This window comes from Siniperca chuatsi, linkage group LG3, assembly GCF_020085105.1.
Source record: "Siniperca chuatsi isolate FFG_IHB_CAS linkage group LG3, ASM2008510v1, whole genome shotgun sequence".
Taxonomy (NCBI): Eukaryota; Metazoa; Chordata; class Actinopteri; order Centrarchiformes; family Sinipercidae; genus Siniperca; species Siniperca chuatsi.
This window is the reverse complement of record NC_058044.1, coordinates 24,177,787-24,204,805: the sequence shown is the minus strand read 5'-3', so window position 1 is coordinate 24,204,805 and position 27,019 is coordinate 24,177,787. Positions and strand designations below refer to the sequence as shown.

General features: G+C 40.2%; 3 protein-coding genes across 5 annotated transcripts in view; all 3 read left to right on the top strand.

The window, feature by feature from the left end:
- Positions 1-682: 682 nt before the first annotated feature.
- Positions 683-7,617, top strand: sirt7 (sirtuin 7). Of its 3 annotated transcripts, none has more exons than XM_044191373.1 (10): positions 683-875; positions 1,005-1,142; positions 3,489-3,593; positions 3,670-3,740; positions 3,845-3,917; positions 4,019-4,117; positions 4,694-4,930; positions 5,410-5,490; positions 5,587-5,693; positions 5,798-7,617. In XM_044191373.1, exons 1-10 carry the CDS (start codon positions 771-773, stop codon positions 6,000-6,002), a joined length of 1,221 nt encoding a protein of 406 aa, XP_044047308.1. In that variant the 5' UTR covers positions 683-770; the 3' UTR covers positions 6,003-7,617. The 3 variants fall into 3 exon arrangements, with proteins under 3 accessions (XP_044047308.1, XP_044047309.1, XP_044047310.1); XM_044191374.1 differs by lacking the exon at positions 683-875 and adding an exon at positions 2,094-2,231 and having other exon boundaries at positions 1,004-1,142; XM_044191375.1 differs by lacking the exons at positions 683-875; positions 1,005-1,142 and adding exons at positions 1,149-1,716; positions 2,094-2,231.
- Positions 7,618-8,360: 743 nt separating this feature from the next.
- Positions 8,361-17,561, top strand: pcyt2 (phosphate cytidylyltransferase 2, ethanolamine). Its single transcript, XM_044191376.1, has 12 exons — positions 8,361-8,644; positions 10,949-11,037; positions 12,097-12,258; positions 12,368-12,519; positions 12,978-13,019; positions 13,163-13,301; positions 13,404-13,486; positions 13,755-13,832; positions 14,373-14,438; positions 15,425-15,490; positions 15,901-15,989; positions 16,121-17,561. The coding sequence occupies exons 1-12, from the start codon at positions 8,520-8,522 to the stop codon at positions 16,236-16,238; spliced, it is 1,209 nt and encodes a 402-aa protein (XP_044047311.1). The 5' UTR covers positions 8,361-8,519; the 3' UTR covers positions 16,239-17,561.
- Positions 17,562-18,397: 836 nt separating this feature from the next.
- gnav1 (guanine nucleotide binding protein (G protein) alpha v1) overlaps positions 18,398-27,019 on the top strand; it is a 29,754-nt gene continuing 21,132 nt past the window's right edge. Inside the window, exons 1-2 of the mRNA XM_044191369.1 lie at positions 18,398-18,997; positions 19,206-19,297. Of these exons, the coding sequence (XP_044047304.1) occupies positions 18,871-18,997; positions 19,206-19,297 (219 nt within the window). The 5' untranslated portion in view covers positions 18,398-18,870. The remainder of the gene's footprint in view (positions 18,998-19,205; positions 19,298-27,019) is intronic.

Below are 27,019 nucleotides of genomic sequence, written 5' to 3'. Positions count from 1 at the left end.
TCACTGTTTACAACTTGTCCACATGCAAGCTGTGACTAGGGGTTGCAAATGGACATTGCTTTGTTGTAAGGGGTGACAAGTTGAAAAATATGCATGTAGTAGGCCATGCCCGTGAGCCAGCATGCACAATACCAGGACCTGGGAAACTCGACTCCGAACCCTCTCTGAAAAGTCTGTTAACCAGGTAATAAGTTCAGCTGGTTTTATGTGTCTGTGATTTTCCATTAGTCCAATGTTAAATCTCTGCCTTGTAGGATGGACTTCAACCTTGAATTTTTCAGTTCGTTCAGATTGATGCTCCTAGTTCATCGCCTACATATTGACTGCACATATTGAAATCCATTAGTATTAGTTTTGTAGGACAGTGTGCTCACTTATATGGAAATGTTGTTATCCAGCTCCAGATTGTAGTGTTAGCGCTAATACTCCCAAGTGTTGCCTTAAATATTTTTCCTAAAGTACTGGGATAGTCATGTCAGCCAAAACACGTTTGCAATTTTTTATTCTTATAGGGACTTTGGACCTGTTTTATATGTTATTTATTTGTATGTTGTTGCTAATAAATGTTTCTTAACGCTTCAAAGTTGCTCTGGAGTTTGTGAAAGCTGAGTCTTCATTAAAAACATTTACAGACTCCCAGCAGCAGGGGGCGCTGCCGGCCGTTTGCTCTCGTTTTTACACAGACAACTTCCGTCCCGGCTGTCTTTGGTCACTGGTGCTATGAGCTGTGTTTTGAATAGACAGCTACTTCTCAGCTGACTTAAAACAGGATGGCAGAAGAGGCAGACGCCGGTGTTAATTTACGGGCGGAGAGGAAAGCGTTGGAAAAGGCCAAAATACTGCAACGAGAAAGCGAGAGGAAGACCTTTAGACTGGTAAGACGCAACAACAGCACATTTGGAGCCTGCGGCTAAAGTAGCAGTTGTTTACTGTGCATGTAGTGTTAGCCGGTGAGTCTGACCAGGTTTTTCCAAACACACTCGGTGTTTCTGTTTTAACTGAAGGTTGGACGAGTCCTGAAGAAACCGGAGGCTGAGCGGTCGGAGGAGGAGGCGGCTGTGTTACTGCTGCACAGAGAAACTGTGGAGGAGCTCTGTAAGAGACAAGTCCGCAGAAATGTGCTCAAAAGGAAGCAGGAGGAGGTGAGACTGTCAGGCCCAGTGATTGTTTGCCATTTAGCTAACCGGTTAGGTGGGATTTCACCTGTAGGGGTTATAATCAGAAGGTGAAAGAACCAAGACGGGTTATGTCAGAGGTTTCTCCAGGACTAGCTTATTCACCTTATTTTCGACGACAACAAGGGCGACGCCATCGCTTTGTCATCCGACTTCCGTTGATCCAACTTCGGCTGAGAGGGACCTCAGTTAGCTAGATCACCGAAAGCTACGATGTCAAGTATTAACCTGTATGCTCAGTTAGGAGGTGCCATAATAATTAGATTTTAAAAAAAAAAGAAGAGAGAGTAATTACAACAGAGTTACGATCATGAAGAGGGCGGGGTGTTGTGGGGCATTTTACAGCTTGCACCCACCTCCTAAAGATGTGGGGCACTTGAGGCTAACGTTATGGCTAAGGCGCTAAAAAGTAGTGCAGACCCAAGCGGCCATATCTCGTCCTACCATTTCGTGGACAGGAAGCCGACAGATGTACACCCTACCCCGAGAGATGGCTCGGATACGAGGCTCCGTCTGGTGATGAAGAGGTTGTCAGATTCAGGTAAGCTAGCTAGCTGTAAGTTACAGATATTGCAGATGCTAGTAGGCTAGCCAGCCACATCTGTCAATCAGATATTGATATTGACCTTCGTACTGACGCTAGTGTGATTAGAAGATTGTGTGTATTTTGTCTCGTTTTCACTGCATCTCTCTCACTGTTAATAATTATGGTTGCCATCCTATAGTCTCTGCTGAGTCTCTGTAAATAATATTATAAAGAGTTCTGTCTAGACCTGCACTATAGGAAAAGTGCAATGGGATATCTTCTGTTGAATGAATTGGTGCTATATAACCTTTTAAAACACTCACTTGACTAGTGGGACCACTTGGTTGAATTTGAAGTCTGAAAATATGTTTATGGTTATATTATTTCCACAGATACATTAATGAGCGTAAGCGATGCAGTGGAGAACTGTGAGGATGACCACATGCCTACACACTGTAATGCAGAAACACAATGGGAGGGATCCATCTGTCTCTGACCACAGCTATGCTTCAGCCAGATATTACCTGTTTGTAAATAGTTATTTTTTCAGTTTTTTTATAAACCTATACAATGTCAGCTTTGTAGATTAACCTCAAAACATAGAGGAATAAACTCTTGTGATTTGAAGGAATACGTCATGTTTGCTAAATAATTCCATCTTGGTTTATTCCATATAGTGAGGATTCAAAGGTGAAATATAAACTGTACACAAAGGGCCATAGGAGGTATCTCTAGCTCAAAGGTGATGCCCAAAATGGACATCACCTTTGGGCCAAGGTTCCTCTGGGTCCCCACGTTTCAGAGCTGTTGCTTATCGGTGCTGGCAATGTCAGTAAGTCCAGTTGACAAGGCTTTTTCAACCTGAGACCAAACACATTTACTGGATGAGTTTATGCACTCAAAAGATAAAATAATAAAATAAAACAAAATAATAAAATAACAATAATAATATGTGTGATAGGTATTTATTTATTTATTTAGTTCACAGGGACAGTGCACAGCTTCATAGCTGTACCAGGTTTAGCTATAAGCTAATTTTCATGTGTAGTCCCTGGGCAGGAAACAGAATAAAACCTGTTAAGAAAATTAACACTGCAATAAGTAATAGTTCCTCTAACTAACGAACTAGCTACCCGACGTGTCGGAAGTCGGATGACAAAATGCGGAAGAGGCAAAGTATTAAAAGTGGGCGGGGTGGAATAAAGATAATGTGAAACGCCTGAGTACTATTCCGTACACTGTAAAGTCCTACTAGCAATATGCAGAGTTGGAAAGAAAACTTCCAAATATAAATAATAAATATAAATAAATATCACAATGTAAAATATACTCCACAAGTAAAAGTCCTGCATTCACGATTTTACTAAAGTAGAAGAACAGTAGTACAATCAGAAAAATTAAAGTGTCAAAAGTAATCATTCAGAATAGCCTCTTTCATGATGGTGTATTTTTATTTATATGATATTGTTGATTTTTACTACATGTAAGCATCATTGTAGCAGGTGAAATGGAGCTAATTTTAATTCTGTAGTGTATGTTAATCTATGACTGTTAATCATATTTTATAAGCTGATCAAATGTTTTTTATGTAAAGACTTAACTTTCAACTGTCAGATAAATGTAGTAGAGTATAAGTATAAAGTAGTAATGTGTGTAAATGTACTTAGTTACTTTCCACCACTGACCAAATATTTTTACACCACAAGATACGAGTGTATGTTAGGGGCGTGACCTGATTAACCTGCTTGGTTACCTAAAACATCTTATTTTTCCTGTAATATCTGCAGGTGTTTGATGATGCTGACGAGCTGAAAAGTAAAGTTAGGCAGCTCGCTGTGGCAGTCAAACAAGCAAAACACATGGTGGTTTACACCGGAGCCGGTATCAGTACGGTACGCCAAACTCTGCATCTTCAGTTTCCTTTTCCTTTTTAACCTTTCACAGGACTGATGATTTCTGTCTTTTCAGGCAGCTTCTATCCCAGACTACAGGGGCCCTAATGGGGTGTGGACACAGCTACAGAAGGGACTGACAGTCAGGTGAGATATGTAGTCTTTTCCCTAATGTGATATTAGCTGCATTTTCTTTTGAAGTGAATTCAACTCCAACTGCTATTATCTTTCTTGTTTCTCTTTACAAACAGTTCTTCTGACCTGAGTAAAGCTGAGCCAACTCTCACGCACATGTGCATTAGGATGTTACATAAGGAAAAGCTGGTATGTGAGACCTAGTTAATAACTTAAACTGTTAGATGTTCCATTGATATTTACGCATACCGGTATTATAATATACTGCGTGTGTGTGTTTGTCTATAAAGGTAAAGCATGTTGTTTCTCAAAACTGTGATGGACTTCACTTGCGTAGCGGTCTTCCCAGACATGCCCTGTCTGAGCTTCATGGAAACATGTTTATTGAGGTGAAACACACACACACACACATCCTCTGTCACTGACTCACACACACAGCTGTTGTCCTCAGCCCTCAGATGTTTTCAACAGAATTTGCAGTGCTGGCTCCAAAGGCAGCATCTCAGTAGGATTCAGAACTGAGAAGATGATTCTGGCATTTTTATTTTTTTGTTATGATGGATCAGTATTGGCTATATAAAGTCTGATCCATTTCTGATCCTTTGTTTGCTGTGGGTACACCAGCTCTCAAAAACATTGCATCATGCTCAGAAAAAACAACACAGCAATGAAAGTAAGTGAACTGCAGAGTTCACACACAACAAATGAACTGCAGCCAGCAGTTTGAATCAGTGATATGACAACGTGCTTCAGCGAGTCATGCAAGCAAAGCTGCTTTGGGTTTGTGTCTATTTCACAGACATTTTTTAGGTGCATCACGTCTCTAAAGTGCTGTTGGTTGAAAAGTACTTTTGAACTTGCCAAGAAACAAATTTTACACCGTCCTAGAAAACTGTTCTCCAAAGAAAGTAACTAACTCTGACATGTTGTTTTGTTTTTTTTTGTTTTTTTAATCCTATCCTCAGGTGTGTACCTCCTGTTCCCCGGTCAGGGAGTACGTGCGTTTATTTGACGTGACGGAGCGGACGTCACTGCACCGACACGGGACGGGCCGCAGGTGCAGGCAGTGTGGCAGCGAACTCAGGGACACCATCGTGCACTTCGGGGAACGTGGGACCCTGGAGCAACCTCTCAACTGGAAGGGAGCTGCAGAGGCTGCCAAGATAGCGGACGTTATCCTCTGCTTAGGCTCCAGTCTGAAGGTAGGTTTTAAAAACCGCAGTGTGTCTGTAAATGTAATGCGGTTCAGTAAAATTTAACATATATAGTTTATGGATCGTTATAATGACAATATTGACTTTATTCTAAATAATAATCTGTTTACATGCTATAGACCATAGCCCAATGAATAAGTTAAGACATACCTTTCCTCATTGTAATAGTCTAAATACTGTATATAATTAAAGTTAATCAAAATGTCTCTTCAGTAATGCAACAAAATTTGAAACACTTCATTTGATTGTGCTTACACACACTATATTCTTAACTGCATTTGGTAATGTAAAAAAGTTTGTTACATTGCAATTTCAGTCCTGAGTCTTGTTTTAATCAGGTTAATATGAATTTCATGTAAACACATATATTGACATGTAAGTTGATATATATTATGTGATTTGTATTTGATGGTTTATTTACTTGTGGCATCTTCGCCCTATGTGCGCTCTGTTTCTCTCTCTTCTAGGTACTGAAGAAATACGCTTGTCTGTGGTGCATGAACAGACCAGCAGGCAAAAGGCCCAAACTCTACATTGTCAACCTCCAGGTACACTTAGTTCTGACATGCAAATACATTTGAATAATATGCAAATAAAGTTCTGGCTGCTCGGTGGCTGATTATGTGGCTGTGCTTCTGTTCTAGTGGACACCAAAAGATGATCTGGCTGCGCTGAAGATCCATGGCAAGTGTGACGATGTCATGAGCCTCCTAATGGAGGAGCTGAGCATTCAGATTCCTGTGTATAACAGGTAAGGTCCATTTCTGATTGTACTCTCACACACACACTCAAACTAGAAAGATTAGTCCAACTTTTTGACTCCAAGCTCAATTTTCCCTCATTCTGTCTCATCAGGGCAGAGGACCCCATCTTCAGTCTAGCCACACAGTTGCAGCCAGAAGAGGTCGACAGCTGTACTCGTGAGGTCATAGCTCCCCCTAATGGCCAGGTGGACTGCTTACCGGACTCTGGGGAGCAGGCAGAAGAAGCTGCAGCTGTGCAGGGCGGTTGGTTTGGACGAGGCTATGGCAAAGGAAGAAAGAAGAAAAAAGCTGCATAATACTTATTATGACACATAGACACATAGAGTGTGGTCAAGTGATAAATCCCAATGAGGGATTCAAATTTCAGTTCCATGATGAGGATGAGTTGGACTTTCAGGTTTAGGGTGCTGTTATGCATTGGTAACATTTAGTCAGATGCAGTGTGTGCGTGCGTGTAAAGGGAAAAATAAGTTTGCCATTTGAAATTAGCACTTTGCACGATGAACATATTATTTTATACAACATAAAGTTTTTAGTAACATCTAAAGTAAGATCTAAAAGTGGCTTTGGGTATGCTACATTTATGGCAGCTAAGCTAGCTGTGTTGGTAGAGGTCAAAATTAGCCCAGTACGGCTAGCAGAGCCAGCACAGCCTGTAAGACAAAGTTTGAATGACAAAACCAGAAAATGATCTGGGTTATTTTTACTATATCACACTCGCACCCTGTAGTGTAAGTGGCAGTAAAAAAGTTTCCACGTTGACACACAGCATATACTGGCAGCTTTAATCAGTCACAATGGATACCAGTAGTGACAAGTTTTGATTAAAAATTCATTGCAAAGTCCAAAGAAAGTTTTAAAACCACTCCTGCAGCATTATCAATCTCTCTGCTGTTCCTCTGTATGCTCAGTATATCACAAACATACATTTTCAACAGCATAAAGTCTTCACAGCCTACGGGTGGTGAATGATCCTCAGAAGATAAGATTTTTGGTGGAGTAACACTTTAAACTTTAAATGTGTATGTTGAGCATTAGCTAGATGTAAACTGCCATTGAGCTACTGGTGCTTGAAGTGTAAGTTACTGTATGCTCACTGTCAAGTGGTATCTTTCAGTGGAACACAAATGACATGGTGTTTCTAAGTGGCCAAGCCAGTGGAACAACAGCAGCACACTAATGGCCAATTTTCAATTTCTGTGCTGCCACAGCTTTTACTGAGAAGAGATTTAAAAAGGAGGTCAAACATTTTCTACATGTGTTGCTTAGAGTAAAAGTTATTTTTGTAGTCTTTTTCAGAGAAACTTGCATTGTTGAATGTACCTTTTTTAACAAAGCTTATTTGTGTTGATGTTTATTTTAAAGGTATTTTGGGTTATGAAAATTATTTCTAGAACTCGCAGTCGACTTAAACTCTGCTGTCACCTATCCTCAGGTTTGCAGGCTATGTAGTACAGCTACTGGACTGTACCGTCGTTTACTGAAGTTATTGAATTTACCTATGTTTACATTTTTATCTAATTTTTTCTGGAGACAAGGCAGAGACACTGTCTGACTTTGTCTACTGCAGTGTAAGAAGGAAAGCTGATTTTTGAATTTTTACTCACATTTTGGTTAGTTATTAGTTTGTGTCATGTTAATTTACTGTTTACTCAAGTGATTGGAAACATCCAAATATGTGTCTCTATTAATTTGTCTCAGGAAGATCTAGTATTATTAGCAATCTCATCTTGTCCCATATAGTGTCTAGTTCTAAAAGGCCAGACTAGCCATGATAAGCTAGAGTTCAGCATTCCTAAAACTCATCCCAGTGGTGAAACTGGATGTGAAGACTCCTTGGTTTTCATTGTATTTTGCAAAAAAGATGCTATATTTGTGAGACATTAAAGTGTTGTGTATCTTGATAATCTCCTTTTCCATTGTACTGTCCCTTGCTTTAACTAGTGAATTAATATTAGTATTAATATTGTACACTTGATTCATAGACTTGACAGTGCTCTAGCTTAACCTGTTTGATTTTATTAGCCATGTTATATTTTTTGTGCAGGGGGTAATGGTTTGTGCCTGGAATAAGTCCACTTAAATACTGTGCCTGTGTGTTTAGGAATTAACTTGTCATTTGACTTGTTTTCCTGCAACTTGCTCCCCAAGGCATCATAGTGTGACTTTAACAAATTATTAACTTTCCAGTGGAAGAAATATTCAAATCCTAAGTAAAAAGTAGCCATACCACAATGTAAAATACTCCATTACTAGTTAAAGTGCTGTATTCAAGATTCCACCTCCCAGAACAGTCGTGGTTTAATAAAAACTTGGGTCAAAATTATTCTTGAGTAGAAGTATAAAAATATTATCACCTAAATGTACTCAGTTTCAGTTATATATATTTTAATCTAAATTCTTGATCTGCAAAATAACTTAACCAGAGCAATCAATTATTGTAGTGGAGTAAATAAAACACATTTTCCCTCTGAAGTGTAGTGGAGTAAAATAATAGAGAAAATAGAAACACTCAACAAGTAACTCAAAATTGCAGCACTGAGTGAATGTGCTTAGCTGCGTTCAACTCCTGGCATCAGTTTGTTTATAGGCTGTAGCCGATCACGTGACATGGGTGATTATGCAATCAGTACGTCAGCGTGAGATGATTCGTTCGATGTGACGTAGTGTTGGAGGCGTTGGCCGGTCTGTGTCTGTTGAGGAGAACTTGAGACGGAGAAGACGTCCTTTGAAACCGGATTTGACCAAGTCCCTACTTTGACTTGTTGTTTTTATTTGTATTACCACTAAGTCATTTGCCTGAACTTGTCGAAATGATCAAAAACGGTCACCACGCCACCAACGACCAGCGGGATGACGATGGTTGCAGTAAGCCGGGTGGTTCAGTGTGCAGCCCGGAGAAAAGGAAGCGCGTTGTCCGGTTGTGGTGTGACGGCTGGTGAGTATCTGTGCCCGCCACTGACTTACTGACTTACTGTCGGTGCTGGTTTATTTAAGTCTTTTCCAGTTTGTTTTCCTATAAGCCCTTATTATGTAATACAGTACATATCGGGTAGCATGCTAATGCTAGCTGGCTACTTACATTAGCTGTTAGTAATGTAGTTTAAGCATCATCCATAACTAGCTAAACTAACGTTACTTTCTCTCAAAATTACCTAATTGTTGTTATTTCCTCTCACAAAAGAACATCCATTCTATTTTTTTTTTTAAATCTGTGCTAGCAGGCCAACCCAAGTAATCCAGGGATTGTAAAGCCAGCACGGTTATTAATGGTAATGTGTTTGAATGATAAGCCCCAGTCCCTAAAATGTTTTTATCCAGAAAACTAATTCAGAAAACAAATTATTAATGTTTCTCTAGAGAGAACTGGCTGCAGTCATATACTTGTTATCAGTTTTAATGGCACAGTGGCATGGGGTAAGTTAGGGACAAGGTCCTCTCCGTCCGCAGTCTCATAACCTCACAGTAAGGCTGAGGTTATGAGGGATATTTTGAAATGTGTTTGTGTGTGTATGAAACTACACGCAGACAGAACTGAAACTATGGTTATATAGGTTAGGTCCCTCCTAAAGATGAAAACCTGCAAAGCGTTATTTTGCCTACACTGATGTTGGACACGCTAGTTGTAAACACATCCAAATTTCCTACAGCTCACCCAGAGGAAATGTTAGGCAACTTTTTAAATGCATTTCTTGTTGAAATGGTTGAAACGTCCCTGTCTGTACACCCAATCCCTTACTCTGCTCTCTCATATGTGAAATCCTGCTTTTAATACCTCCAAGGTTGTCTAATGTAAAGCCTTGGCAGTGTTTATAGTTCGATGCCTAATGGGTTGTGTAATGTTGGTACTTAAAAATGATCTGGAAATTACTCAAGGGCGTATATTTACTGTGTCACACAAACCCATGTGTCAGACAGCCATATCTTGTTGTTGTTGTTGTTGTTATTTTAAATTCTTTCCTGGACTCGCTGGCTGCACAAGGAAGTGGCCGGGTTGCTGATAGCTAGTTTGACATGGTCCATCTCATGTGGTGGTTATAAATAACTCGCAGAGTTAAAACAGATAAATTCACACACCAGCGGTTATAAATAACTAAAATAGTGAACATGTCGTTCAGGGCAGGGCTTCCCTACTTTTTGGACGGTTAGAAGGGAAAGTGCTATTGAGGCACAATATATACTTGTGACAGATGAGATATTGTAAGACAGGGGAGAGAAAGAAGAGCCGATGGGGGAAATGTTATGAGACTATTCATTAGATATTTATTACATTGTTTGGTGCTAACCCATTAATTTCATCAACACAAAATAGCCTGAAATTAAGTTTTGAAACATCAAATATATGTTTTGCATCCAAGATGCCAAGTTGATGCAAAGTGTCAAAAACCCAAAAAAGTACCCAACCAAGAGGAACTAGATCGTGTGACGAATCACATCAATCTAGGCTGTAAAAGACATTTTGTTAGAATTTTCTGACTCCATCCAACTTTGGAGATCATTCAGTTTTTTGACAGCTGTTAAACCTCTTCAGGTAAATAATCATACAGTACAATTGTAAAATTAGTCATCAATATGAACCCACTCTTGCTAATACATTTTAACTGGAATTGAGCAACATCCTAGTATTCTAGGACCCAGAAATAAGAATTTTCTTAAAATAAATACAACTGAAAAACATTATTCATTTCTTTTTTCTTTTGGTTAAAATCAGCTAAGACTTTGAATGTGTTGAAATGAGGGAGAAGAACTCACATTAACTTCCATTTTAAAAAGGCAAGCAAGTACAAAACGTTACTGAATGGCAGAAAGCAAATAAACATTGGCACATTGTACAGATAGTGTCTCTGATCATGACCTTTCTCCCAGTAACCTTTATCATTTTCACTCACCATGCTGACAAGTCTGTCAGTCTTTGTTTGGGGGTATAAACTGCTTGATGTAGAGAACATGTTTTTACAGCAAAGGCCACACACTGTGCTCTACTGAACAAGGTCACCATAAGATACGATCATGTTAAACAATAAAGCAAGCAGAATTGACCAGTCAAAGCTATCCTGCAAAGGTGGCCATTTAAAAGACAATAAATGTGCTAATTGTTAAGGCCACATCCGTTATTGATGTGTGTGTGTTTATCTGTTTGTTTCTATCAGTTTTGTCCTGTGTAATGTTTTGTTTGAGCGCTTACAGTATATATTGTTTTCCATGCTGATGACGTTGTCGTCTCTTCTCTCTGTCTCCACAGTTATGACATGGTGCACTACGGTCACTCCAACCAGCTGCGGCAGGCCAAAAACATGGGAGATTACCTCACAGTCGGAGTGCATACAGATGGTAAGACTGCCACACACACATTGCGATATGGATATTTCTGTGAAAACTTTTTTTGATCAGCTGTTATTACACTAATTGAATACTCAGTTCTGACTGACTAGTCTGGTACTATACAATCAAGTTCAACTTACAATAAAAAAAACGGAAAAGAAAGGATAAAGAAAAAATGACACAAAGGGGTATTTGGCACTGTCAATGAGATGTTACTGTTTCAGACAGAGGATCTGGATTTAATGGTGCATATTGAGAAGCACAGCAATAAAATAAAAGTATGACCGTAAGGTCTGTCGGATGACCTGCATATTTGTAAGGTAGCTGTGTAAGAAGTGATATAACGTAAAGGGAGACCTGTTGAAAGTGATGACCACCACCTACATTATTCATTACTTACTATTGACTTTATCTGGCCTGCCCATTTTCTTGTTTTTTTTTCCATTACTGGTTTGTTTCTTAACTTCTGGTTGCTACTGCTTTCTATAGTAAAAGCAAGTATAAAGTTGCCGCCATGAATCATTCATCAACCTACTATAGATTTCTCAAAGCTGGGAGCACAGGTCCACGTTCATGAGGAGGTCATATGGTCACACCAACACATACACCACAGACATAGGATTAAAAAGACGATCTTTGGCACAAAGTTACGTTCGGCGTTAACTAGCTTACAACTAGCTCAACTATCTTAGTTTGTATTACAGTAGCTGTTTCTATGGTGAAAATAAATTTCCAAGAGCTCTGATGCTAAGTTATCTGTAATTTATTAATTTATTAACATTATTTGCATTTGTCACAAACAGTCACTAAACCAGATGATTTTTACTTTGTTGGTCTGGAAGCTGATTTGTCATCATGAATTCAAACACATCTTTTCATCCTGCTATGTAAAATAATATATATTTTACTGAGAATATAATTTGGAATAATTAGCTTGTCAAGCAGTAATAAGCCCATGCCATGGAAAACTTTACTGTGCACTGTGTGCTTTGGATGTAGATGCTCTAATACAGATGTTAGTGATGTGCCAATAATTAACAATAGATTACCTCCCACCCTCTCTCTAAGCTGAGATTTCCAAGCACAAGGGTCCTCCGGTCTTCACTCAGGAAGAACGCTACAAGATGGTACGGGCCATCAAGTGGGTGGATGAGATAGTAGAGGGAGCACCTTACGTCACCACCCTGGAGACTCTGGACAAGTACAACTGTGACTTCTGTGTGCACGGAGGTGAGCCAGTAGAGGGCAGCTCATTTGAATCCTGTTTCCTGTCCTTAACGCACAGAGAGTCATGAACAAGCCTCCAGATGTGACTAATGTCATTGTTTATGTTTACCAGATGACATCACGCTGACGGTAGACGGTAAGGACACATATGAAGAGGTGAAGCATGCAGGCCGTTACCGGGAATGTAAACGCACACAGGGTGTCTCCACCACTGACCTGGTGGGACGAATGCTTCTCATGACCAAAGCCCATCACAGCAACATGGTGAGTTAAGCTGCGTTTCTACTTAACGTAAAAGGTTCACGCAGTAGGTTTTTATTTAATGTTCAGTGTCGGATTTCACCGATTGATAGCACCACAATACCACCACAACACAAGACGGATGTATCGTATGTGATCAGACCATATTGTGCTTTAATTACTTTCCCCACAGTAATTGTGTTCACGTGCTTTCATTAACTTTTTAATACAGAGCGACGGCGGGTCGTGCATGTACTTATAGTGATAGTCCTGACGTGTGGTTACATTTTTAAGAAGGTGCATGTCAACTAGAGTCAGTATGTGCGTGGGCTTTGCAGCTACACTGTAACCCTATAGCGCACAACTATAAATCCCCCTTTAGTGTCTGTATGTGTGTGTACTCATTATTTAGTGTATGAGCAATGGTTTATTTGTTTGTTTTGGTATTGGTCTCATCTTTTCCTTTCTAATGATTTCTGCAGGACAACCCAGATTACCAGCAGCATACAGACAATTTTGGGAAAGTGAGTAGCGTGTTTTATTTTGTGTTCAAGTGGAGCATCTTTGCCAAAGTGGGACACCACCTAGCCTTTATATGTAGTAAATGTATTTATGTCTTTATATGTACATTCTCAATGAAATGCTTATGTCTTTTGTTGTGTTCAAGGGTCCTAAAGGCCACAGTCCATGGACAGGAGTGTCTCAGTTCCTCCAGACGTCCCAGAAGATCATCCAGTTTGCCTCAGGAAAGGAGCCTCAGCCTGAAGACACCATCATCTATGTGGCCGGGGCATTCGACCTCTTCCGTATCCTTATCATGCAGAAATAACCAGAATTGAGTTTTGAACACTGGTAGAAATCACAGCTGTGGTGCATTTGTTGTTGCCTTGACCACAAACTCCTTGCAGACATCGGTCATGTTGACTTTTTAGAGATGGTCTATAAGCAGGCGGAGAGGCCCTACGTCATTGTCGGTTTGCACTTTGACCAGGTACACCTAATTACAGACATGTACTCACACACGCATCTCAGTTAAACATTGACAAAAGGGTGCAAAATTCACACAAGAGCAGCTCAGACTTTTATGGCTGGACAAGAAAGAAGCCACTCTTAACTGTTTGCAAATTTGGTGGTCTAGGATTGTAAGCCCATGCTACTTTTAAACTTGCTGTGTTCTGTCCTTTCGATTCAAGTGTGTTGGCTAAACATCTAAAAGGTAAAATTGGAAAAGTAGTAAATGATCTCTTCATTCTCTTCAGGAAGTGAATCGGTACAAGGGGAAGAACTATCCAATCATGAACATCCATGAAAGGACGCTGAGTGTACTAGCCTGTCGAGTGAGTTCACACACACACACACACACACACACACACACACACACACACACACACACACACACACACACACACACACACACACACACAGATCTCTAAATGTTCAGCACAGTGGGGTGTATTTCTAGCCTGAATACTCACAGCGCTGCAGGCTGAACTTGGCTCTGTTCCCTCCATTCCTGCTGGTCAGCTATCAGTCTAGAACAATGTGCCTCTGTGCCCTCTCATCTGCACTGTGTGTGTTTGTTATGAATTTAAACCACCTTATGAGACCATTACACAAACCAAACATGTTACACAATCCTTAAACCGCTAAATTGCAATTATCAGTTTTACTCAGTGGCTGATGGCAAGGTACAGAATTTGCCAGAATTAAAGCAGTGAACAGTAACAACAACTTCAACCTGGAGCTGTCTTGTGTCCAAAAGATGCTTGACTGCTCTGAAGCATTGGCATGAAAAGTTTAATCATTAGAAAAATGAACTCATGACTATGAAACTGTCTTTTTTTTTTCTTGCTATCCTCTTGCCTGTCTCTCTGTAGTATGTGTCAGAGGTGGTGATTGGTGCACCCTATGCAGTGGGCAAAGACCTGCTGGATCATTTTAGGGTGAGTTATCTTTGTATAACTTTATGTCTGATCATGTATTTATTTTTTCTTATTGAGACCTTTATTTAACCAGGATTAGCTTAATTATTTTACACAAACTAAAACTATTCATTAAAACAATTTCACTCTCCCATTTCAGTTCCTAACCTGTCTGTAACTTTGTGTTCATTTAAGGTGACGTGTCTGTAATTTCATCCTTTTTTGTAGTTCATTTCCAAGCAGATGTAGTTGCCCACATGGGAGCTCTTTTTCCAAGCGTGCGGGCTGTAATATGACATTGGTGGTGTATGTAAATATGAGGAAAGATATGATGGAAGAGAGGGATGGCCAACACATTGATGTGTGAATTTCAGCCAGTGAATTGTTTTAAGTCAGTGAGTTTTAAGGCACATTTGTAAGCAAAGTACAACATATGCAATTAGTAGAGGCATTTGTTCATCTTCAAAATATTATACCAGCAAAAAATATCAGTTACTTGTCTTTTTCTGGCTACAAATGTAAAACAGGATTTGTTCCGAAAGTTAAAACCCAGTTTTAACAAGAAAATATTTGAAAGAATTTAAAGAAGGAGAGTATTTCATAACATGTTGAGTAAATATTTGGCAATTGAGGATTTAGAGAAGTACATTGCTTTAAAGATTAAATATTACTAAAATCCTTTGTCAGTGTAGGCCAGAAAAAATAGATCACTGCATTTGACGGATTCTCCCTAATTTAATTTATGTACTTTGTAACTTACAAAAAGGGCCCAATACTGAACCATGTGGCGCCCTCTTGTGGACAGCTGAAATATCAGAAGAAAAACCATCAACTTTAACACATTAAATATCTGTCAGATACCTTGTAGGTAGTTAACAGAGCAGACAGCACTGTAACTTCTCAGTGAATGTATTGAAGTTGAATTTACATACTGCAAGAATGTCATTTACAGTAAATCTCTGCACATGATGGGTGGTTTAACCAGGTGTGTTCGTATTACTGTGTAGGTGGACCTGGTGTGTCATGGCAAGACGGAGGTGTTTCCAGACAAGGATGGGTCAGACCCCTACGCTGTGAGTACAGGGTCCTCTTGTCTGTGATCAAAGTGCAGCAACACCTGCACAGTTGTACATAATTTATATGGTATATGTGTTTATATTTGAGATTATTTTAGGGTCAAAATATGCTGTTGGCCCACAAAATACAAAATTGACTCCCAATATTCCTCAACCACAAATCATTGTTAACAAACAAACCTTTTTAAATAAGGAAATTAGATATAACTAAGTGCTAGCATCGGTGATAAGGTCTTAGAAGATGGGTTTTCAGTCGGCAGTGGGCTTTTCATTCCACCATTGTAGGGGCACCACATACTCCTAAAGTTCTTTCCCAAAACCTAATCAGAAGAGTCTACATTATTGATTCAAATCTGACAAAACTTTCAGGTGTTAGTTTGATGTAGCCATTTGTGTTCTTCCCTCAGGAGCCTAAGAAGAGGGGAGTATTCAGGACCATCGATAGTGGGAACAATCTCACCACTGATGACATTGTCCAGAGGATCATCAAAAACAGGTCAGGGACTCCCCATTCTTTATTTAACTGCCACTTCCTCATCATCTTCATCTGCATCTCATTTCGCTTTTGTATAGGTAATTTTTACGTTTTTACCTCAAGTTTATTCGTGTCATCTTGTGTGCTCCCAGGCTGCAGTTTGAAGCCAGGAACCAAAAGAAGGAGGCCAAGGAGATGGCGGTGATCGAGGCGATGAAGAAGAGAGAGCAGCAGGATCAGAGTGAAGCTGCAGCCCAGGCTGCTCACTAGTGAGACCTCAGACCTGGTTGTGTGTCTGATTTACTCATCCTGGTACACTCAGCTTTAAGAGGGTGGACTCAACGGACACAGGCGGACGGTCCATGTTGTCCTAAACTGGGCCTGGCTGGGTGAAACGACGCGGGAGGGGGGGCCAGTCGGTCTCAGCTAGTCCACTGTTGTTAGCTTCTCTCTGTCTCATCTATACAGACTATTCCAGCCTAATGGGATTAGAATAGATCTGCCTTGGCAAGAACACAAAGAATCCAAACACATACTGCTATTTAACCTGCAAAGTCCCTTTTAAACCTGTCGTCCTCCACACAGAACTTTTATCAGAACAGTTATCTTTTGTCATGTATTGCTTTTGTCCATGAAATCACACACTACGTGCTCCTGTATGTGTCAAAGTGGTATGTTAAGTTTGTAATTATCCATAACTTATTGACAAAATTTTAACGTCATTGTCAGTTCTGTTTTTAGATTTTAAACCATATTAGTTTTTAATGATCAGTCTTAGAAGTGTCATCAGTAAACTTGAATGTGATCTATTTTTAATACACTTAGAAAATGTAGATTTATTTTAATCTCTGAAAGTCACTATGTTTTTATCCATCCTGAAAAAAACATTATTACTAGGTTAAATGATCTGTGAAGTAGTCTTTTGGTTTTAACTACCTGAATTTGCACCGAGTGAGTGTCTGTGTGTGAGAGAGAAAGAGAGTGAGTTTAGTGAGTGTTTGTGCGCCTGTTAATGACAGTAGTGCCTCATTCCTAAAGGTATAACTAATGTAAGGGCTGTGACTATCACAAAATTCTAAACTAAAGCTGTCTGTAAAGTTGTCCTTTCCTCAGTCTACTTCCAAGAAATGAATGTCATCTTTTCTCCTTCTTTTCAAGACAATCCAAGAACCCAATATCACTGTCAAGCTGCAAACATTTGTAGATTAAGATAAGATAAGATAAACTTTATTGATCCCACACTGGAGAAATTCACTTGTTACAACAGCTCAAGAGTCAAAAATAGAGGAAAAGAGTGATTGAGTAATAAATAAAAATATTAATAAATAATAAAAATAAAAGCTAGATTGTTGAAGGTTACTTCTGTTGCTTTTCCTGTTATGGGGCATATTACCTGGAGGTGAAGTGTTAATGGTGCAAGACTGTGTGTGTTTTTAAAGTGAGTCTCTGGGTTGGAAGGTGGGATGGTGAAAGGCTGAGAAATAAATACATTTCTAAATATTAAATGGTGGGGATTTTCACAACCTTTCAATCATTATATTGCAATGTGTACATTTCCCTTTTAATAAATAAATAGGTAATGTGGCAGTGTCATCTGATGTCTATTTTACAGCAGTAGTGTCATGTGTGCAGCCTGAGATCTTTGTTGGATCAGCATATATTCATGGTTCACTGAGTCAGTTAAATGAGGCCACAGCCGCTCAGAAACGGCTAAAGCAGAGCGGTCCTGTCCTGGTCACACTGCTCAAAACTGCAAGCCGTCATTACAAACACAAAGAGCCTTTAATCCGCCAACCAGAGCGCCCCGGAGGAGCTTCTGCAGGAAGGATCCTGTCAGTCAGATCCACAGTCTTTTTCCTGTTAGGGGCCACTGCGCAGTCTAAGCAGATCTCATGCATTTTTTTCACTGCTCTGGTTTTAGCGGAATTAAATAGTGAAGACAAACATTTAATTTACACAGGGGCCTCTCAAGGGACCCATTTGCCAACCACTGCAGCAGGTGGAAATGGTTTTAAGTGGGGTTTTTTTTCCTTTTCATGGGCCAACAACTGTGTGTTTGGGACATTGAGCTGTCGGAGAAATGACTGGAATAATGAATTTGAAACATTATTTTGGTGAGGAAATACTTTCACCTCTTATCTGTTAGTTGTAAATCCCAGCAGAGCTTTGCACAGCTGTAACCTGAGCAGCTCTAATCAGCCACAATAACTGCAAAACACCTGTGTGGGTATGCAGGGGCTTTAATCTATAATAATGCATCTTATTATATTATAAAGTTGAGCATATGTTTTGTATGTATAATCAAAGTAACTGGTAACTACAGCTAAAGTAGCGGAGTAATTGAGTAAATACTCAGTTACTTTACGCACAGGTGAAATACATGGAATTGCGCACTCAGCAGTTTTGTCCCCGTACGTCACTTCCCAGGGAAGTCCAAAACTTTTCCATCTGGGCAGCAGGCTGCAGTGGGAGGAGGCACTGGTTATCTGGGGTCTCTGCCAAGGCGGTCAGGCAGATTTTGAACCGTTACGGCGCACAGTGACATAATAGATCGGTGTTTTCACGGAGGAAGACAGTTGCTGAAAAGTTACCACCCAGTAAAATCTGCCACTGACAAGGAAAAGAAAAGAAAAAAACACTTGAAGCGATGCGTAAAGTCAGTTCGGTCCGGACGGGTTTGACCCGCAACTCCTGCGAGTTTGAATGATGTTTCGAAAATGGCCTGAACTTTTTTTTTTTTCAGAGAGTGAACTTTTGTACACAGTAACCCTGCGGTTTGCGGAGTAGCAGCAGAGCTCGGAGCATGCAGCCTGTAGAAACCAACTCGGGTTAATCCCAGTCTGGACTCCGTGCTTTGTGCTTTCCTCTCAGGCCGGGGTCGGGGAGGAGATGAGTGCTCAGGATGGGTCTGTGCCTCGGTACCGAAGTCACAGAGGAGAAGAAGGCGAGGATACACAGCGCCAAGATAGACAGAGACCTGTACGAATCCGCCAAACGCGAGATGAATGTGGTTAAAATACTCCTACTAGGTGAGCCTGACCACTGAACAGCCTGATATGAACTCACCTGATAGAAGTCTGTCCCTGGGACTGTTAAGTATCTGAGTGTTTAATTTAAACCATTGCAGGTTCAATGATAAAAGCTGATCACAGATGAGTGGGTGCAAGTTTGTTATGATTTATCTCAAATATATTTTTTAAAAGACCCAGTTTATCCACCATTTACAACCTCCTCCAGGTGCGGCAGAGAGCGGAAAAAGCACTTTGGTCAAACAGATGAAGATCATTCACAGCAATGGATTCACCAAGCAAGAGCTCACCAGCTTCAAGGTTGGAAACACACAACTACAGCCTGGTTCACCCCGCCTGATGTTTTTATCAGATAACAGTCTATTAGCATACAGTGGGCTTGGTGTTATGGTTTCCTGTAGAAGAGAGTTGGATTACAATCACATTTGTTTCATATCTTTATAAAGGGAAGTAGTACAAAACTAATAAATGACTTCAACTGATCAATATCTCATTTGTTTAGGTTTAGGTTATCATCATAGTTTAGTTTCAAGTACGAATAGAGGAAGTCAAGAGGTCAGTTTATGCTGCAGGCACGACTAAAATCAAAGTTAGAAGTCATTGAAGACGGGGCGGCAGCGATGGAGATGAGATGGAAAACGAGGCGACGCTTAGTTCCTGTGGGGGACTGAGATTTGTCATGATACCCAGGGTCAGATCCAAGTTGGTATGCAGCGGTTTGGCTTGCATCTGCTCTTCCTTCTCTCTGTGTGTGTGTGTGTGTGTGTGTGTGTGTGTGTGTGTGTGTGTGTGTGTGTGAGTGACTGAAAGCTAAATTCCTCTGTTGTACTCGGGGTTTGGATAGGATGGGGAGAATGGAAATGGTTCAAAACACACACACATCAGTTTGACCCCATCAGCTTGTTTTTACTGAAGGCTTATCTTCTTCCACATCCCCCTCCTTTAACCTCTCACCACATACTCTCCTCTTTTTCCCTCCCTATCCCCTTTGCTATTCTGTATCTTTTCCTCCTCCTTCCTGTTATGCATTTACACAATGAGTATGTGATGACAGAAAGGGCCTTTCTCTGTCTTCCTCATGCTTCTGCTACCTGCTCTATAATAGCAGCCCTTCATGGATGAATATGGTGGAGTTTGAACCCACCTAAACTTAATTCACTCTCTTTTTAGTTTGTGAAGCAGACTATAAAACTGAAAACAGGCTCCAAAGAGTTCATACTGAACCAAAAATGAGCTATGTTTGAACGTAGGGTTGGTGCGTGATCATCTCATGTGCAGCAGATAATATCTATGTCCTGGAAATATGCAAAACACTGTCCAACTTTGTCAAAACTTTGGCAGTAGCTCATTGGCCCGGATTATGCACTCACACAGTGATATGACATATGAAGGTCCCAGTTGTTTGCACAGGCAGCTGGGATGTTTGAATGCATTCCTAGATATTAAAGACGCCTCAGCTCCCTCTCTGCACTCCCCTCTCCTTCTGCTGCCTCTCGTGTCTCATAACAGTCACCTTGTCTGCAGTTCACTCCTGTCATCATACTTTCTTTTATTGGACTGTGCTGGAGAAAGAAGCATAACCCCTGAGCAGCTCAGTTCATGCTTTTGTCACTTTGAGCAGGGCTGGACATCAAACTGTGACACATTTTTGGTACCGAATCAAATGTGTATCAAGAACTGTCAAGTACCAAAAGTTGGCATCAAATGTCTGGTCTAATTCATAATCACGTTAACTTTGTCTTTGATCCGATAGTTCCTAAATTAAATACAAATGTTGAAAGTTTTAGATCGTATTGTATTCAGGCGAAGTTCTTCAACATTTAACATTTGAGAACTTTGGCTTTTTTTTTTGATAAATTAAATAAACAGGTTTTGTAGCTGCTAAAATTAAGTTATTGAAAAAAAGTATTGTTTTGATATGTTACCGAAACTCAGGTACTGTATTGCATCTAGTATCAAACAAGACTAAGCGTCTACAGCCATGCTAGCGGCTCTGTGAGGCTGTACTAAATTAGCTAAATGCTAACATTAGCGTGCTAACATGCTCACAATAACAATGCTAAGATGCTGATGCTCAGCAAGTATAATGTTTACCATGTTCATCATCTTAGTTTAGCGTGTTAGCATGCTAACATTTGCTAATTAGCACTAAACTCAAAGTACAGCTGAGGCTGATGGGAATGCCATTAGTTTTTGCAGGTATTCGGTCATAAACCAAAGTAGTGGACAAATTGAAATGTGTGCCTGATGACGGTTCTAGATTAAGTCAAGGGATCTCCAAAGTGATTACAATTAATCCTGACAGGGGCATGGATCTCTGTACCAAATTTCATAACAATCCATTCAATAGTTGTGGAGATATTTAACTAAAAAACTAAAATGTCAACCCAATCCAGTCCAATAGTTTTATTTGTTAGTTATATATTATTTATTTAAGTTTTAAATGATACCCACCCCCAAGTTTGAGTTATTACACATTTTCATTGTTCAGAAAGGGGCTTAAAAAGCACCAAGGAGTGACGCAAATGATTTCCTGCATCACGTTTATATAGTTACATGCAGAAAAATAATATAATCAAGTACAAAAGAAGAATAAGCAGGTCTTTCCTGCTCTATCTATGCAGGATAGTTTTCAGAACCTCCTTATGTTGCATTTATAAAACTCTGTAATCAGTATACAAAGAAAATTTAAATGTGCAAGCATGCAGACATGCATCAACACATGTTAAATGCCAGTGGTTAAATCTCTTTTGTTGTCCCTACTGTCAGTTGGGTTTGCCTTTCTTCTCAGGTGACACCCTTATTTTCAAGTGGAAAAATAACACTAACCCACAAACCTGCCCTTCCCTTCCCTGACCATCCCAACCTCCCACAGCAAACGCAGACACACCCTCCCCTGCACACGCGCGCACGCACAAACACACACACACACACACACACACACACACACATATATGAGCTCATTGTTCTTTATCGGGCCTGCGTGCATATTGTTCCACACGTGTTTGTTTCTACCTCCGAAGCCCTACCTGCTATCTGTGCGTCCACCAGTGCAGTAGTAACCATCTCAACCCTGCCTGGAACGGGACAGGTTATCTCTGCTCCACGCTATCCCTTCTCTCAAGTTTTCCCCTGAAGGCACGGCTCTGTCTGTCTTTTTGTGGCCCTGCCAGCCAGGTTTGTATTGCATTAGGACCATGACAGGACAGCCTGTTTGAGAGGAATAAGGGGAGGGAAGGTAGGAAGGGGGCTCCTCTTTGTCTCATCCCTCCTTTATTTGCAGCCCGAGGCCGTGGTGGTGTTTTTACTGTGGATTGACTGAGATTTTTCCCTTCATTCTCTTTCAATACACACAACTCTGTGTCAACAAAAGTGATGCTTTGTGTGTGTGTGTGTGTGCGCGCGCAGATGTTGCCGTGACAGTGGAAAACATTTATTAACTGATTTTGTATTTTTCAGCCTGGAATCTCTTTGTTGATTCAGGTGTTTTGTATGAGTATTTGTATCAAGGATACATTTCTTTAAAAATGCGATGAATCATGGGAGCTTTCTCACCTGGAACGGCTGTGAGGTTTTGGTTTTTGAAATCATTAGAGCTTAAAACCTACAAGCACACACTGGTTGATGATTAAATATCAGGCCACCGCCAGTTCAACCGCATTCTTTGTTGTTGTGTTTTTGTAGCAAATGCTCCGACACAAGACAACTGTTAACGTTTTCCAAACAGCAAGCTGGACAAGAACAATAGTTCAGTGTATCTGGATGGATTTAGAGATTACACTGTGGTAATGGGAGTTGTAATATCTCCGTTGACGCACAGTGTATCGCAAAGTTCCCACAGTGCTTTAAACGGTGGTGGTGGTGGTGGTGGTAGGAGTATTAATAGCCAGCAGGAAACAAAGGTTGGAGAGGTGTGAGAGATTTCTGTCTGTTGTGTCTTCTTTTAAACTGACTGACACACACACATTGGTGAAAACACAGTGTCTTTTTACTCATATAGCTCATAGTGGATTCAGATTACCATACAGTGACACACCTGTGGCCCCAGGGTGTGTGTGTGTGTGTGTGTGTGTGTGTGTGTGTGTGTGCAGGCATGAATTGGTGCATCGAAACAATGGCACAGTGTTTGTCTGTTAGGGATAATGTACCCATTCGGCTGAAAGTGCATGTAGTTGCAACAGCCGGTACAAGCTGGTTAGCTGCTCCAAACATGTTACATACTGTGTATTTAGAGAAACAGCTACATGAGTTTTCTACACACAAAGTGTCTGATGCTGTAGGGAGTTTAACCATGGCCTCCCTCCTCCCTCTGTGCCTCCCACCTTTACTATCAACACAACACTAAAGTAAGCCTTGAGTCAGAGAGGGAGGGACTTGGAAACAATTGATAAGGACAAAGGTGGAGGGAAGGAAGGAAGAAGAATGAAACAAACTGAAGGCAGAGACAAGGGTACTACAGCTGGATCAGCCATGAGAGGGGCAGTAATTTAATTTCCCTAGGGTGTGGAATGATTAGTAGCAACACCTGTATAATAGAATAAATGTTGTCTTTGTGGTGCTTAAAAAGCTCCAATTTTGCTGAGTTTGTTAAAAAATTGTTGATTCAACTGGAGGGTAAATTTTAGGATCTGTAATTTGTAATGTTGTGTAATACTTGTATTGCAATATGTTGACTTTAAAGGTGCTCTGTGGAGTTTTATTGTAAACAGAGAGGTTCTGTTTACATTCAGTGTTTCAGATGTACTGTATATCCTTGAGCTCTTACAAATGTGTATTTTCTTCCTTTGCAAAGCTGATTTCTCAAATATTTCAGTTCTGTATCGTTTACATCCATGTTTACTTGCTAGCAGTCTTCTTCATCACTGCCTTTGTTGGTTCATTGCTACATTTGTTGGCACACCACTGCCAACCAGAGAAATAGCATGAAACCAACAGCAGAATATGAATCGCGCTGCCCGCATGTTTTGCATGTGCAATACAAACAAAACAGGGACCTACTCATAAAAACATTGCTCCTCAGCACTACTAGCGGCCAAAAACTCCACATGGTAACTTTAAGATAACTTGTGGAATTTGTTGTGAGTTCAGTACATAAGCCTTTCTAAAGCAGGCTCAAGTGTCATTCAGTGCAGAGTACTCTATACTGTGAACCGCCTCAAGAATGGAAATTAAAAGATTCAGGGCCTTTTGAGGCACCCAACTCCAAAAGTGTTTCGTTTGGTTTTGTCACTTAAGCCTCACATAGAGATCCAGTCTAGGTTGGACTGGCCAAGACTCAACTCTCAGAGAGATCCTGGTAACAGGGTATGACTTTTATCTTTAAGATGGAAGAACAACATCCACATGAGAGGTTACTGTACTTTCTAATTAAGAAATAAATCTCATATCAAATTCAAATCTTAACATCAAGCCTGGATAAATCCACAATAAAAATTATACATTAAGTTTTACATTAAGTAAAAGCTCTACCGCCCTTCAAAATACATTTGTAATGTAATGAAGTGTAGCTTCTGTGTCATGAGGTCTTGTGTAATATATGTCTTGTGTGTAATTGCATTAATCCTAAAGCCCCCACACACTCATAGTCCACCTACACAGGTGCTTTTCACTTGTCCTGATAAGAGGCCAGCACAAACTGGCCATGACTGACATCATCCTTTACCCTCATGTTAGTTTTATTGCATGGCAGGCGTTTTTTTGTAAAGCTTTAGAGGTGCTTGTTGGCAGATTCTGTTACATTTGGACAGAGCCACACTAGCTGTTATGCTAAGCTAAGCAAACTGGCTGCTGGTGGTAGCTTCATACTTAGCGTACGGACATGTAGTAGAGTGGTGAATTGTAATAAGTTTGGTGATCCTCTGACTTTTCATCTAGTGTCATCATCAGGTAGAAAACCAATACTTCATAACCAAATATTTGCAAGTTTTAGGACATTTCCATCAGCCTCAGCTGTAGTTTATGTTTAGTGCTAATTTACGCAAATATTACGATAAACTAAGATGGTGAACATGGTAAACATTACACCTGCCTAACATCAGCATGTTAGCATTGTCAGCATGCTGATGTTAGCATTTAGCTCAGAGCACTGTTGCACCTACACAGTACAGCCTCTTAGAGCAGCTAGCATGGCTGTAGACTCTTAGTCATACCTCTTCCCATACAGTTGCACCTTTCATACATGAAACCCTCTCTTAGTTTTCTTCCTTTGTTCACTAAGCAACCTAACCAAAGCAGTTCCAGGTTCATTGTCTTGCTCATGAGCACTACAGTAGTGATTGAAAGAGACAACTTCATAAACAATGCTTGTAGCCAGAGTTTTTCAGGTGTGTTTAGGATTTGTCGGGTCACAGATGTACTTCTCAAACCTCAAGACTGCCATCACGCTGGGATCACCAACTGCCTAATTTTTTGTGATGTTTATGGTAATAAAACATAGAAACTGCACCATAAAAATAAAATATATATATTGTTCTTAAGACTATTAGAATGTGTTGTTGTTTTGTTGTTGTTGTTATTATTATGAAACAATTTTATTTAATCGCATATCTGAGCAGATGACAGTGATGGTGAGGCAGAGGGAGACAAATGCACAAAGCAGCTTATTTCTGACACAAATCAATGCAGCACTGTCAGCAAAGGTTCTCCTGAAAGAGACTAATTTGCCCCTAATGCCATGGTGTCAGCAGCCCTCAGCCCTGCGCTCGTCATAAGATGAAGCCCTGTCACCTCACTGAGTTATCTCACCTCACACATTTCACTGGGAGAGCAACACATCGCAATCTGGACACTGAAACACACAAAGAGGGAAGAGCGACCAGACTGTGATAGAATTGTGATGGAATGTGAAGCTTATCTTTAGCTGGCAGGAGAGTGACGGAGAGTATAACACACACACACACACACACACACACCCTTCCCAACTCTCTGCAGGAGTCACTCTGCTCAGTCACTAAAGTCTCAAGGTTTCCGAGCACTAAAACAGAGTTATGAGTTTAATTTATATGAGTTACACGGTACTTTCACTCTCAATAGGCTCGATAGCTGGTCCATGGGGTGTGATAGATGCAAACACACAGACACACACACGATGCCCCACATCTACGTTTATATATACACACAATTTAAAGCACAGCAGAAAAGAAGTGCACAAGTCATTAGAACATAGTTGGTTCCACAGTGGAATCATCAGTTTCTCAATTGGATAATTAAAAAAATTCACTCTATGTTGATGTCCACATTACAATAACCATAAAGGCTACAAAGGGTCATGTTTGGATACACTTCAGGCATCTTAAATCTGCACTCAATCAATATTTTCATATTAACAATGGATCAAGTGAGTGTGTAATGTGAAAGAGGTCACTTCTACTGATGAACCCACAGAGAATTATCATCTAACTCTGCAGTTCCCCTCAGCTTTATGGAGTGTTTTAGCATCTTTTGCCTCATTGTTTTGGTTTTATGGCCCACAACTTTGCTTCTTTTGGTTCAGTCTCAATGTGTCATTTTTACACTTCAGGTTTTGTATGGATTAAAGAAACGAAATAGAACGTGTTAATTAGTGAGATTTAGAGGTGCTGGGAGGCAGATTTTGTTACCTATGGATAGAGCGAGGCTAGCAGTTTTCCCCCGGTTTCCAGTCTTTATGCTAAGCTAACCATCTGCTGGCTGTAGCTTCATATTTAATGTACTGACATGAGAGTGGTATCAATTATCTAACTCAGCGCTTGTTGGTGCTGTTACGTGCTAGTGTAAGGCAGTAAAAACAATAAACCAGAAAACCCACACTGTACTTTGGGGGAAAATATAATCATAACAACAGAAACTGAAGTAAGCCCTTAGTAAAGACAACAATATCCAACACTATTAGAAAGCTTAAGGTTTCTGCGCATTTTCTTTGCCCACACTGTACAGTTTATTTGAACAGTTGTTTTTTTTTGTTGTGTTGCAGCAAACCAGGCTTTTGTCCGAATTTTTGTTTTGTTTCCGTTGCCACGGCTATTCATCAAGTTAACCTATGAA

Excerpts from the sequence above, each read along its gene's own strand:
- sirt7 (XM_044191373.1), top strand. The coding sequence starts at position 771 with ATGGCAGAAGAGGCAGACGCCGGTGTTAATTTACGGGCGGAGAGGAAA. Across the intron at positions 876-1,004 it reads AGAGGAAGACCTTTAGACTG|GTTGGACGAGTCCTGAAGAA; the intron begins GTAAGACGCAAC and ends TTTTAACTGAAG. Across the intron at positions 3,741-3,844 it reads CAGAAGGGACTGACAGTCAG|TTCTTCTGACCTGAGTAAAG; the intron begins GTGAGATATGTA and ends CTTTACAAACAG.
- pcyt2 (XM_044191376.1), top strand. The coding sequence starts at position 8,520 with ATGATCAAAAACGGTCACCACGCCACCAACGACCAGCGGGATGACGAT. Across the intron at positions 12,520-12,977 it reads AAGCCCATCACAGCAACATG|GACAACCCAGATTACCAGCA; the intron begins GTGAGTTAAGCT and ends TGATTTCTGCAG. Across the intron at positions 13,302-13,403 it reads CGGGGCATTCGACCTCTTCC|ACATCGGTCATGTTGACTTT; the intron begins GTATCCTTATCA and ends AACTCCTTGCAG.